We start from the raw sequence: 15,221 nt of genomic DNA on the forward strand, positions 1-15,221 counted from the left end.
AAAAAAATTCTGTGCCAAATTTAGTGGGGGAGACAAAAAATTTGCAACAATTATCCTTATATACAACATTTAATAAATACCAAAACAGAGAGCAATGGAGATATAGGTGAAGAAAATACAGACTTTAAGAAGAACATGGGAAGACATTGATGGAAGTGATATTTTAAGAGGACCTTGAAACTCTAATCGTTGAATTTAGGTGTAATTTAACTTTCATATATGTATTATTTTGCTTAAGAGTGTGATAAAATATTGAATTTGAATGCTTTTAGATGAAGCATATAATTTCCAAGGTCCCAGTCTCTTTTACTCTTTTATATCTGTATATCATTTCTTTAGATTTTTTTTTTACTTGTTTCCTGACAGCATTTGAGTTTGTTACCCATACATCAGAGGAAAGGTCCCTTTCTGATCACTGATCACCTAATATATTCTGATCACTGTGGCTTCCTGCTCAGAAGCATCAGTACCTTGGTAGGAAGGGCAACCTTTTATGCTGCTAAAATAGATTTTATTTACTTTCACTTTGCAAAGAATTCTAGGAAGACTTGATAATGTATTTTAAAATGTATCTCAATGAGGTAAATTTCTCATCAGCTATAGTTAGACTTGGTTATGTTTTGTGTTTGTTATTGTTCCTTTGTTCATAGGAAGTGTTTTTGGGATAGGACCCAATGCCTTTTTTTGAGTGAATATTTAATTTTATTACTCAAATTAACTGTTGACAAATTTTCCCTATCAGATTGTGCAGAAATTTTTTAATATCATATAGTTGTTTGTTGATATTCTCACTGGTTAAGAGGGAGTAATACCAGCTAGTAATCTTAAACTGTTTTAATATTCATTAAATTGTTCTAGTTAACCAGCTGGATATTAGCAGTATCAAAAGTAATCCCACTTGGTAAATTATAATAATGTACTTTCATTCCTTTCATTCTTCAATTATGTTCAGGTTATTATGAATAAATTCTAAAAATTTTTGGATGACTTTGGAAGATCTCATCTTTTCCTTATAATAACATATTTTTAAGTGTGGCATTTGTGTTTGTATTTTCTCTTGAATTTTTGTTTTCTACATCATTTCCCAAATTGTTACATGTATTTGAACTAGTAGACAAAATAATTTAATTCATATTTAGGTGAATTTCATAAAGATTGTATATCCCTTATCTAAAATACTTTGGACCAGAGGTATTTCAGATTTTGGACATTTTTTTTCACTTTGGAAGAATTGAATTTTCATAATGAGATACTATTGAGTTATTATCTAAGCCTGAGATTCATTTATGTTTCATATACACCTTATACATATGGCTTGAAGGTAATTTTATATATTTTAAGGGCATCTGCATTTTTTAATAATTAGCACATATTAATTACACAAAATAATGGGCTTCTTTGTAACATTTTCATACATGCATGTAACATATTTTGATGGTATCTACCTACACCTGCATTTTGATTGTGACTTGTGACACGAGGTCAGATGTGGAATTTTCTATTTGTGGCATCATGTCAGCCCTTGAAAAGTTCCAGATTTGGAGCATTTCATATTTTGGTTTTTCAGATTAGTGATACTCAACCTGTATTATTATATTTACTTATGCACCCTATAATCTTAAAAGATATCTTAATAAACAAAATTAGATAAAGAAAATGTGGTATATATACTCAATGGATTTTTTTTTCAGCAATAAAGAAAAGTGAAATTACGTCATTTGCTGGTAAATGGTTGGGACTGGAGAATATCATGCTAAGTGAAATAAGCCAGACACAGAAAAGTCAAGAGTTGAATGTTTTCTCTCATATGAAGAAGCTGGAGAGAAAAGAGGATTTTTTTTTTTAAATGGAGATCTAATGAAAAGAGAAAACAGTTGAGTAGAAGGAGAGGATTAGGGGGAGGGAGGAGATATGGAAAAGGAGAGAAACTATGGAATTAAATTGACCAAGTTATGCTATATACATGTATGAATATATCATAATAAATTTCACATATATGTATAACTATAATGCACTCATTAAAAACAAATCAATGGAAGGAAGACCAAATAGAGGAGAAGAAGGGGATCAAGAAGAAGGAGGGAAAAAAGGGAAGGAGGAAAGTATGGGGATTGAAATGGAGTAAATTATGTTACATATATTTATGAATATGTCAAGATGAACCCTTCAATTGTATAACTATAATGCACTAATAAAGATCACTTAAAAATAAAATCAGTAGGCTTGAATTGACAATTTTCTTTTAAAGTTAGCAATTATTTCAATGGATTTTGAAGTCAGTATTCACTGTAGCATACAGAACAAGTCACTCAGTAATGCCAGTTTTTTCAAATGTTCCTACTTATAATGTGAGTGCTCACATTTTCCCCCAAGTAATTTTGAAAATTATTTAATTCATTTTTTTCACTAAAACCTAAAATACAAACAAATTCTATTGAAATTATCATTGAAATTATCATGATTGTACAACCTATCAGTTAAAAATTTTTCCAGAGTCTAGCTAACTCAGAAGCACTTAAGATAGAACTGATTTTTAACTGGGTCTGCTCCTATTTATTCATTGCCTTTAAGATCCTTTAAAGACAACCATGTTAACAATGAATTAACCTCACAGTTTGTGCTGACCAATTTCTATGTAACACCATTTTGGAAAGCTAAAAATTTAACTCAGATTGCTGAAATTTAGTTAGATATGATTTTCCATAAAACAACATATTTAGAAAGGCTTGTTTTTATATCAAATTCCTTTTCTCCATTATCTTGTGAAGCCATCCCAACTCCTTCACTTTATTAAAAGTCTTGTTTTTTTTCAAGGTGATAGTAACTGTCATATTGTTAGATCCAATATGATTTTTTTACTTGATTTTTTTTTATCAGCATTGACAAAATGTTCTTCCTTGACCCACTTTTTTCTTTTGATCTCTGAGAAAGCACATATGTTTCTCACTTAACACTTCACTGGTGTCTTTATTTCGATCTTACTTTAGGTAGAGCCTGAGAACTTGAATGTCTCCCCTTCAGCCTTACAGCTAGATAAATCCTTCAGGCCTCACAAACCTTTTATTGATTTTATTTCCTCAAAACTTAAGCTTTTCTGTTTTCTGTCCTCTTTATAAAGTCATACCTTCCCTCCTGAACCTTTCTTCCATTCTTCCCCAATAAACATTTACTTTGAAAAACTGAAATTCCCTGTAGTAGTGTATGGCTAATTGCTGGATAATAAACAAGATATCTCTATGGCATACAATAATAGACAATGGCATTTGTTTATCATTAAAAGGCTGGAGGTTAGGGGAATCTCTCCTTGATACTGTAAATTAATTCCATGTGTCTATTTTCTTCCTCATGGGAATAGCAGGGGTATGGCCTAAGCAGAAGAGAGCAAGCCCAACCAAACAAGCATATTTTGGATCTCTGCTTATATCCTGTTGCTAAAGCAAGTCACAAAGCCAAACTCTAAATCAAAGGGTAGGGAAATAAACTTCACTTATGTATATGGAATAAATTCAAAGGGCATATGAAAGGAGGCACTAATACTATACTCTATCATGTTCCCATACTATGATTAACTGCTGTCAACCTTCTTATCTCTAAGCACGAGAGTGTTCCAGACATCTCTTTTTCTCTGTCTATCCTTATTTCCTATTCGACCTTATGCAGTCTCTTATGACATCTTTATCTGACAACTACCAAGTTAATTTCTTCATCCTGGACCTCATTCTGACCTCATTAGTGTATATAACTGTCTTCTGTACATATCTATTGGGTAACTAATAGGCATCTGAAACTCAAATTACCAAAACTTAACATTTAGCTTTTATACACTTTTCTTTCCATATTTGCCTGTTTTCTACACTTAACATTTTTGACAAATTACAGTGCCATTATTCTAGTAGTTTAGCTCCAAAATTTTAGGGTTTCTTTCATGTTACATTCATTTTCTCAGGACATCCTATTGGTTCTCTGTGTAAATTGTATCCAGAATTTCATTAATTTACATTAGCCACACTAGTCCTACAATAGCCCAAGTCCTGATCATTTCTTGCTTCTTAACTTGTTTCACTGCTTTTCCCTTTGCCTCTATATTCTTTGCTCAGGATGCCATAAGAAAATACCATAGAATAAGTATCTTAAACAACAGAAATTTATTTTATGAAGGCTGGAAAATGCAAGATTGGCATTCTGGCTAATTCAGTTCTTGGTAAGTGGTCCCTCCTTGGCTTGTTAGACATCTTCCTTTTGGACCAAGAAGGTCATTCCTACTGCTGAAGGGAATTATTCATCAATAAGACATACTTTCTGTTCTTTAAAAGAATAGAAGGGCACCAAATAAATAACCTAACATTACATATCAAAGCCCTATAAAAAGAACAAATTAACACTAAAAGTTGTAGAAGACAGGAAATTATTAAAATCAGAGCTGAAATCAATGGATTGAAACAACAAAACAAAAATTTTCAAAATAGACATTTTATCTTTGAAAAAATAGATAAAATTGATAAATCCTTAGTCAAGGTAATAAAGAAAAAGAGAGAAAACTCAAATCACTGAAATTCATGATGAAAAAGGAAATATCTCCATGGACTTTATTAAAATTCAGACAATAATCAGAAACTATTTTGAAAATCTATACTCCAATGAAATTGCGAATGACATCAACAAATTAAACATATGACTACCCAAATTGAAACAGACATAGAAAATTTAATCAATTTCAAGCAGTGAAATTGAAGATGCCATCAAAAACCTACCAACGGTCTGGAGTTGCTGCGAAGTGTTGGAGCGCTCACCTAGCATGTGCAAGGCCTTGGATTCGATCCTCAGCACCAATAAAAATGAATAAATGCATTGTGTCCAACTACAACTAAAAAATAAATATTAAAAAACAAAAACAAAAACAAAACAAAACCTACCAACAAAGAAAAGCCCAGGACCAGATGGATTCTCAGCCAAGTTCTAGCAGTTCTCCAAAGAAGAACTTACACCAATATGCCTTAAATTATTCCATGAAATAGAAAAGGAGAGAACCCTTCCAAACCCATTCCATGAAGCTGATATCACCCTGATACCAAAACCAGACAAAGACACATCAAGGAAAGAAAACAGACCAATATCCCTCATGAACATGCATGCAAAAATTCTTTCACCACTTTTATTCAACATATTCCTGGAAACTCTAGCCAGAGCAATTAGGCAAAAGAAAGAAATTAAAGGGATATGAATAGAAAAAGAAGAGCTCAACTATCTCTTTTTGTGGATTACATGATTCTATATTTAGAAGACCCCCAAAACTCCATCAAAAAGCTTCTTGAACTCATAAACGAATTTAGCAAAGTAGCATGATTTAAAATTAACACCCATAAATTAATTGCATTCCTATATACTAATGATGAATCAGCTGAAAGAGAAATCATTCCATTCACACTAGCCTAAAAAAAATGCTTGGGAATCAATTTAACAAATGAGGTTAAAGACCTCTACAATGAAAACTACAGAAAGAAATTGAAAAAAAAAACCTTAGAAAATGGAAAGATCTCCCATGTTCTTAGATACGCAAAATTAATATTGTCAAATGGCCATACTACCAAAAGCACTATACAGATTTAATGCATTTCCTATTAAAATTCCAATGACATTCTTCATAAAATAGAAGAAGCAATCATGAAATTCAATTGGAAAAATAAGAGGCCAGAATATCCAACTCAATCCTTAGTGAGAAAAATAATGCAGGAGGCATCCCAATACCACACCTTAAATTATACTCAGACCTATGTTACCAAAAACAGCATAGTATTGGCACAAAAATAGAATTGAAGACCAATGGAATACAATAGAAGACACAGAGACATACCCACACAAATACAGTTATCTCATGTTAGACAAAGGTGCCATAAACATATTGGAGAAGAGAGAGCCTCTTCAACAACTGATGCTGGGAAAACTGGGAATCCATATGTAGTAGATTGAAATTAAACCCCTATTTCCCACCCTGCACAAAATTCAAAATGGATCAAGGACTTTAGCATTAGGCCAGAGACCCTGTGCTTACTGGAAGAAAAAGTAAGCCCAACTCTCTGTTATATGGGCTTAGGAAAAGACTTCCTCAAAAAGCCTAAGAAGTAAAATCAAGAATCAATAAATGGGGTAGCATCAAACTAAAAACCTTCTTTTCAGCAAAGGAAACAGTCAAGAACATAAGCAGAGAGCCTAGAGAATGGAAGAAAATCTTTACCACCTGCAACTCAGATAGAGAGTATTAATCTCCAGGACATAAAAAGAACTCAAAAAATTTAACACCATTAGTATATGAGTGTACCTTTTTCCCCACATCCTCAAAGCAGTATGGAGATTCTTTGGAAAGCTGGGAATGGAACCACCATTTGACTCAGCTATTCCTCTTCTCAGACTATACCCAAAGGACCTACAGGGACACAGCCACATCAATGTTTATAGCAGCACAATTCATAATAGCTAGACTGTGGAGCCAACCTAGATGCTCTTCAATGGATGAATGGATAAAAAAATATGGCATTTATACACAATGGAATATTAATCAGCTCTAAAAAATAATAAGATCATGGCTTTTGCATGGAAATGCATGGCATCAGAGCAGATTATGCTAGTGAAGTTGGCTGATCCCAAAACAACAAATGCCGAATGTCTTCTCTGATATAAGAGGGGTGACTCAAAATGGGGTAGGGAGGAAGAGCATGGGAAGAAGATTACCTCTAGATAGGGAAGAGAGGTGGGAGGGAAAGGGAGGGGGAAGGGAAATTGCATGGATCGTGGGAGGAGATCCTTATTTTTATACAAAATACATGTATGAAGATGTGAGGAAAAAAAATAGCGTTACCTTAGGTTAGGTAGAGAGAAGTGATGGGAGGGGAGGGGTGGGGATGGGGGATAGGAAAGATAGTAGAATGAAACAGACATTATTATTACTATATGTATATATGTGACTGCATGACCAATATGATTCTGTAATTTGTACACTCAGAGAAATGAGAAATTATATCCCATCTGATTCAAATGTATGATGTATCAAAGTCATTGTACTGTCACGTATAACTAATTAAGACAAATTAAAAAAAATTAACACCAAAAGCCCCAAAAAACACAGTCACTAAATGGGCAAAGGAACTGAACAGGCACTTCACAGAAGAAGAAATAAGAGTGTAAAAAATATATGAAAAAAATGTTCAAAATCTCTAGCATTTAGAGAAGTGTTAGATTCCATCTCACTCCAGTGAGAATGGCAATTATTAAGGATACAAGTAACAATAAATGTTGGCAAGGATTTGGGGGAAAAGGCTCATTCATACATTGTTGGTGGGACTGCAAATTAGTGCAACCACTCTGAAGCAGTATGGATATTCCTCAGAAAACTTGGAATGGAACCATCATTTGACACAGTTATCCCATTCCTCAGCTTATGCCCAAAGGACTTAAAATAACCATGCTATCATTTTGTAGGCACATCAATGTTTATAGTGTCTCAATTCACAATAGCCAAGCTATAGAACCAACCTAGGTGCCCTTCAACAGATGAATGGATAAAGAAAATGTGGTATATATATACAATGGAATATTACTGAGCTATAAAGAAGAATGAAATTGTGGCATTTGCTGCTAAGTGGATAGAAGTAGAGAATATCATGATAAGTCAATTCCCCCAAAGAAAAGGTCTAATGTTCTCTTTGATATGTGGATACTAGCCCATAAGAAGAGAAAGAAGGGTACATACATATAGAAGTTAATTGGATTAGACAAAGAGAATGAAGGGAAGGGAGGGAGGATGGAAATAGAAAAGACTGTAGAATGAATCAGCCATAACTTTCCTATAAGCATATGTGAATATACAACCGGTGTAACTTCATATCATGTTCAACCAGAAGAATGGGATCAAAATTATAATGGGTTGTACCCCATGTATGTATAATATGTCAAAATACAGTAGTGTCATGTGTATCTAAAAACAAATTTTAAAAAAGTCACCTGCCTTCTTGGTGTATTTTCATATGTCCTTTCCTCTGTATACAAACATAAGGACACCAGTCCTAATGAATTAGGACACAAACCTTGTGACCTAATTTAATCCTAACTTTTATTTCTGTAAAGGCCCTGTGTTCAAACCTAATCACACTGGTGGGGGGGCTAGGGGTTTAATATGTGACTTTTGGGGGAGACACAGTTGTTCAGTCCATAATAGATTCTCTTCAGTATGTCTGCAACATAGCAGTGAGAAGTGATTCCATTAAATTATATCTGTTATTCCACTTTTCTGCTCAAAAAACTCCACTGGTTTTTCCATTTCACTCAGAGCAAAACCTAGAGTCTTTACTGTGGCTGACACAGTCTTAGTGTGACTCGGTACCACAGTTTCTCTCTCTCTCTCTCTCTCTCTCTCTCTCTCTCTCTGTCTGTCTCTCTCCCTCTGTCTCTCTCTCTCTCTATATATATATATATTTATATATATTTTGCATATATATATAAAGCTACCCTCTCCTTCTGTTTGCCTTTTTTTTTAATCTTAGCTTTAGCCACAGTGTCTGCCTTAACTGTGTTGGAACACTCTACGAATGTACTCATATCTCAGGCCTTTGCCTTACTAACCAACCCACAGGATTTCTATTTTTTTTTTTTACCTTGAAAGGGAGGACTTTCCTGGCCTATCTCATCATCCCAGCAACTCCCTTTCTTTCACTTTCAACTAAAATGGGTTTCCCTATAAAGACGCCTTATCCTTTCCGTCTTCTCAGGTCAGGCTATCAAGCACTATTCTATGTGAATAAGAAAATTTGTTTCCTGCCCTCATGGGATTGATTGACTAGTAAGGATGATGGAAAATACATACATACAAACAAAAACTTCAAATAGCATTAAGTACTATGAAGGAAACAGCTTATTTTCAATTTGTTTGTAATTGAGATCAAAGGACCAGGGGAGGCCTCTCTCTGAATATACCACTTGAATGATACTAACTAGCCTGAGTTAAACCCCCGTTAAGGGGCTGGGTCCAGTGAATTGAGAGACAAAACCACAGAAAAGATGGGTATATTAGAAAGAGAATGTAGACAGAGAAAAGAAGCTGAGTAAAAAATATGTAGGGAGTTAATGGAAAAAGAGAGCTGTAAAAAAAGTAGTTAGAAGAGGAATGCCAAGACAGTAATTTCATATCATCAGTTCATCTATTCACCATGTATTTATTGAGAGCCTGCAATGTGCCAGGCATTAATTAATATGTGTCAGAGGTTATAGAAGTATTGAAATTAGACAAAAATTGTGCCACAAGAGGGAAGATGACTCTATAAAGAAAATTGAGACATGGAATAGGAGCTTGAAGTCATAGCAAGTCTCTTTTGTTTTTTTTTGTTTTTGGATAGTGGAGAGGTATATATGCTTATGGAGAATGGAAAGATACACTGAAGAGACTGAAATTGAAGATGAAAAAGAAATGGTGAAGATACTTGATGAGCAAACTTTAAGAAACAGAGAATAAAAGCACAAGTGGAGGATTAGTTTTAATGGGGAGAAAAAATGCTTCCTTTCGGAGAGAAGTGAAGGAAGAGAGTATAGGCAAAGACAGAAGCTTGGGAGAAATGTTATATTTGAATTTGAAGACATGTTACATTTCTCTTGTGCCATTTTCCCTAGTCTAAACATTCTTATTACCATCAGCTGTTCTTCACGTGTTCTTTTAGGTCCTTTTTATTTCTTATACTCTTCTTTGGATACATTCTTGAATGTTAATAGTCCTGTAAAAGTTTAATTTCCACAGTTAAATGTAGTGCTCTAGATGTCCTCTAGCTAATGCAGGACATCCCCCAAATAAAAACTGCTGCCTTCCAACTCATTGAGATATCATATTTGTTTATAAAGACTAGGATGTTATTATCTTTTGGGTTCTTTTTTCCCAAGAGATGGTACAATGGCTAATTGGTACCAGCCAAGGTACCAGGGATTTTTACTCCTAAGTTAAATACCAGTCTAGTTGTCTTCCTTTATCTACATGAAGATTTTCTTTATTAATTGCTTATTAATTATTAAAATAGTATTTGCTCTTGGTTGTCATAGTTTTTTATGTTATTTGTTCTATTTTCTCTACTGATCATTACTACAATTACACTTTATATCTTGTCATCATTATTCTCTATATTTTCTCCTTTAATCAAGAATGGTTCTTTCTTTTTTTGGGGGGGGTATGAATTCTTATTTCTTTATTGGGCCATGCTCTTTTGCATTTTTCAAGGAGGGTTATGGTTGGAATGTTAAAATTGGAAGGGGAACTGATATAGCCAAGCTCTGACATCTTCACATCCGTTTTTGTCTGCTCTTTTGGTATTCTGGTGGATGGATAACCTAACAACAATTTTTAAACACTTGGAAATTCTGAATAAAATATAACAAATGTCTTTTTAAATGTGGAATTGTGCTTCCTTAATAGTCACAGTAATTTTTATGGAATTAATCTGTTTTGAAAAATCCATAAGTTTGACATATTTAAACTATTTGGAGTAAATAACAATTAAAAAAAACCTAATAGTGGGGCTGGGGATATAGTCAGTTGGTAGAATGCTTGCTCACATGCACAAGGCCCTGGGTTCAATTCCCAGAACCCCTCCCCCCAAAAAAAACCACCCTCAAAAATTTATGTTCATTGGATTTATGAATTTTTAGAAATATTAAGTGATTTTTCTAAAGATTAGCAACTAAAAGTCAAGTTTCTACTGGAATTGAGATCTTCTATATCTACCTCTTCCAGAAAGAGAAATTTAAATTTTTGGTGAAGAGTCAATGTATAGAATAGTACATTTCACTTTTTTCATTTCATACTGGGCTGTATCTAAGTATCTGGGGAACCAAATTATTGTGAAAAATAGACATTATTGTTATAATAGTTTGTTTAGACTTTGTCTTAAGTTAATTATTCCCTTTATTCATCATTACTTTTTGTATTTCTAATCTTTTTCCTTACTTAAATCACATAGAAATTCTTTTAGTAAAGGTCCATATCCACAACTCATTTTTAATGTGCCTAAAATGCTATTTTACCCTCATTCTTGGAAGATAATTTGGCTGGAAGTAGAATGCTAGATTGACAGTGATTTTCTCTTGTTACAGGAAGATATTATAATTTCTTTTGACTTTATTGAGAAGTCAGCTGTAGGTCTGATTTTCGTTTTAGACAACTATTTTTTTTCTCTTGGGGTGTTTTTAACATGTTGTCTTTATTGTAGGTGTTTTATAGTTTTACTGAGATGTGTTTTGCAGTTTCACTGGGATATGTCTGAGCTGTATTAATTTATCTTTCTTAGTATTACTAGAAACTATTAGTGAACTATCGATATAGAAAGTTCTTAGCCATTGACTATTAATTATTTTTATCATTTCCTGTTTAGACAAATGTTGGATCTTCTCATTCTATCTTTTCACATTTCTTTCCCTTTTTATTTTATATTGCATTACAGACTTAAAATATATCATCTATTTCAGCCCCTTTTTTGAGCTATATATTGTCTATTATTAAACTAATCTGTTATAAATGTTATATTTTCAATTTATAGAATTACTATTTGGTTAATTTTCACATCTGGTCAAATTTGATTGTTATCTTGTTCTTTAGTCATGTTTTGTATCTTCTAGTTCTTTCACCATATTGATTATATTTTATATTTTGTTGCTGACTATTTTAGTATGTAAAGTTTTTGTGGGTTTTGTTCTTTAGTATTTTTATTTTTTGTTTGTTTCTATTAATTCTTACTCACGATGGCTTGTTTCCTTTTTAATTTAGTGATTTCTAATTTTTAATTTTTTTCTTAGAGTTTTATCTGTTGGAGACTTGAGAATAAAGTTTATATTTTTAGAGAGATTTATATCTTATGCTAAGCATTTATATCTTCCATTGAAACTACAAATCTTAGACCATGTTATTCTACATTTTGGTTTACAATCTGAGGATCATAGGAATTGTGTGTTTTTGCCCCACATTCACTATGTGAGTATTGAAATGTGTTTGGAATTCTTGCAGGGAGCAGGCATTTCTTTCTTTCTCTCTCTTTCACTTAGACCTAAGACCTAGGTAGATATTTCTATAACTTCCCTCTGTGAAACTTTAAAATTTTATTTTTACCAAGGATTTTGTAGCCTTCTAACTTGCTTCAACTTCAAACTTTGTCTCTTGTACTCATACTCCCACCTTGAGTGACTGGTTAAAAAATTGGGTGGAGTTTACATGAGTTGGCAGATTCTTTTTTCCAGTGCCAACTCCCTAGATTCATGCTAGTGGTTTGGGTGATGGCCAGATCAAGAGGGTTACGAGTTAGATCCTGCCAGTTGAAGGGACCAGCATTTGTGATCTTTGGGGAAGAAAACAGAAAATGACACTAATATACTTAAGTTCAGTATGCTAGGAGGAGAGAGTATGAGGTCTGAGAGAGGGTTTTAGTGTACAGGAGAGGCTGGTGAGGAAAGCTTGGAGATCATCATCCAGATTTTGTAAGTCACTTTAATTGTTTAGATTTCATATGTCATAAATATTTACTTATGCATCTGTCTCTTGGAATGTGGATATAAGAGGGCCAGGATGATTGTTCCATACTTAAAGAACATCCTCCAGCTGTTATTGGTATGTAACTGGTATTTAATAAATCCATGGTGATTGAATGAACTCAGTGGATATTCACAAAAGCCTTGTACAATAAGCATTACTTACCTTTATTTTATACTTGCATACAATAGAGGTTTAGAGAAGGTGAGTTTCTTTTTAACATAACAAGATCAGACGTGATGAGGTAATTTCCAAACTCAGGTGTTTGGATTTTGTTTCTAGTAATTCTTCTTTATTTCATAGTGCCTTTTAGTCAGGGAGTGCTGAGATATAGAAAATATGTATGAATACATAAAATGACAGAATAATAAAATGTCTAAGCATTCTAAATGTAACTGTGGTTTCTTTTTTTTTCAGACAGAAAAGGGGAGTGCCCTTCATGAAGCAGCTTTGTTTGGAAAGGTGGATGTTGTGCGAATTCTGTTAGAAACAGGTAGCTATCATGGTTCATAGAGCCTGTCCTCCCAAATACTCTATTTCAGGAATAGACAAAGGAAAGTGACATTTTTATTCATGATTCTTCTTCTTTTCTTCAAATTGCAGAGATGTAGAATTGATCCTCTGGTGTTTAGATAAAATTGATATAAATATGTACTTTTTTATTCAATAGATGCATCCGTTAAAAAGGTCTTGGAAATTATTATTTTATAGATTTAAGTTGCATTTAAATGTACTAGAGAAATTAACACAGAGATCTCTGTTTTCTATAAGAAGAAGGTATTGGTCCCTGAGAAATTATAATAATTTGCTTGGTTTGTTGAACATCATATTTCTCTTAGTTTTTTTTTTTTTGTGTGAACTATGGGAAACAGAGATTTGAGTTCCCTTTCCTTAAGGTAAATTTTCCTTCTAGTTACTTCATCAACTGAGTAGCAATTGTTTGTTGGTTCTGTGACTTAATTTAAAGGGAACCTTTTAGAGGCAGTGCTTTGAAGGAATAGCACAGTAGGCTTTTTAATCTTCATATGTATATTCTGATTGTGATGAAATAAATTTTGAATTGAGGTCAGATATTTTTAAGATTTGAAAAATTACAAATTTATATTTAATCATCAATGTGAGTCATTCATGTTATAGACTATCACATGTTTATTTTCCTCTGTAAAAAAAATAAAATGAAAAACATTGACTAACTATTGTACTGTGATGTGCTTTTATACAAAGTTAACATTTCATGCATAGTTAAGTTTGATTCTGCAGTGTAGTGATATAATAAATAATTTGAGACACTCAATTAAATAAGCGCTGGTCATACATCTGAACACACATTTAAGCAAATACTTAATAATCTTATGATGAACTAACATCTGGGACCAGATCCTACATTGAATTTGTTTGCAGTTTGGTGTTTGAAAAGTTCATAAAGTTTTTTGGGATACTGCAAACTATTCGCTACATTAAAATGTTTTTTATTATAATAAATATTTTCAGAACTAAAATATTTAATTACTTTATTTTGGTCATACAGTTCAAGAAGTTTGTTCAGGTAAATGGTGAGTGTGACTGACATTGAACATAATCCAGCATAAACAAGTATCAGGGAGTATTTGGCTTTGTAATTGGAGAAAAAGTATTTGGACAATTGTTCAAAATAATTATATTTTTAAAATTCTGTGAATAAGAGTCTCCTTATATTCATGTAGTATATGTTTATTATTTATTAAATATTTTTACCATATGATACAGTATAAATCACATGACCAATTATACTTTAGGAATTGTCATTATAAATCAATAATATTTTTCAGTTTGATAGTGTACTATTTGGTTAACTAGCTATCACCCCAAAGAAATTATAGGGCCCTGAAAAGCGATTTTAAGCATTGGGTTAGTGACCTTTGAGAGTTAAGTCATTATCAAGAATGTTCTTAATCTTTGGTAGCTTAATTTTTGTGTGTGTTTAATTTGTTTAAAATCATCTACAGTGCTTGGTCTATATATGTTTGAAATTATAGCAGTTCTGTGTCGATAGTGAGGATCCTTTAGTGATGTATATCTGGTGGGTTTTCCTTTTTCTTTCAGGAATTGATGCCAACATAAAGGATAGCTTAGGAAGAACTGTCTTAGATATTCTGAAAGAGCATCCATCTCAGAAATCTCTCCAGATTGCAACACTCTTACAAGGTAAAAGTACTGCTTAAATTCAAGATTAAAATAATACTATCATGGTTTCAGGCTTTTTAAAAAAAGCTTTTTAGTTGTTCATGGACCTTTATTTTATTTACTTATTTATATGTGGTGCTGAGAATCTAATCCAGTGCCCTGCACATGCCAGACAAGCACTCTATCACTGAGCCACAACCCCAGCCGGGTTTCAGGCTTTTTGAGTTAGTGTTTACCTTTGAATGAACTTATTGTTTGCTTTCTTTTCCTAATAAATTTTAAAAGTAATAATACTTTTTAAATGTTTTGTTTCTGTTTTCCAAGTACTTAGTATTAAAAATTGAAGTATTTATTTACTATTTATTATTAAAATCCTTTTAAAACATCTAATAAATATTTAGTGATGAAATTGAATTTAATAGGTTATATAAAGTGATGACTAAGTATTATCTTATGTGTGAATGAGTTTTTAGAGATTTTCTATCATTTTGTCTGATTTCTATGACTCTGT

General features: G+C 32.8%; 1 protein-coding gene across 8 annotated transcripts in view; it reads left to right on the plus strand.

Annotated features, from left to right (window-relative positions):
- The window catches only part of Anks1b (ankyrin repeat and sterile alpha motif domain containing 1B), a 1,051,626-nt gene that overhangs the window by 184,580 nt on the left and 851,825 nt on the right, over positions 1–15,221 (plus strand). For all 8 annotated transcript variants that reach the window (XR_013440373.1, XM_021724502.3, XM_040279646.2 and 5 more), the window contains exons 5-6: positions 12,965–13,040; positions 14,630–14,731. Coding sequence is in view for 7 of the 8 variants with exons in the window: in XM_021724502.3 (XP_021580177.1) it covers positions 12,965–13,040; positions 14,630–14,731 (178 nt within the window). In the remaining variant the exon portion in view is untranslated. The remainder of the gene's footprint in view (positions 1–12,964; positions 13,041–14,629; positions 14,732–15,221) is intronic.

The sequence above is a fragment of the Ictidomys tridecemlineatus genome, chromosome 6, assembly GCF_052094955.1.
Source record: "Ictidomys tridecemlineatus isolate mIctTri1 chromosome 6, mIctTri1.hap1, whole genome shotgun sequence".
Lineage (NCBI taxonomy): Eukaryota > Metazoa > Chordata > Mammalia > Rodentia > Sciuridae > Ictidomys > Ictidomys tridecemlineatus.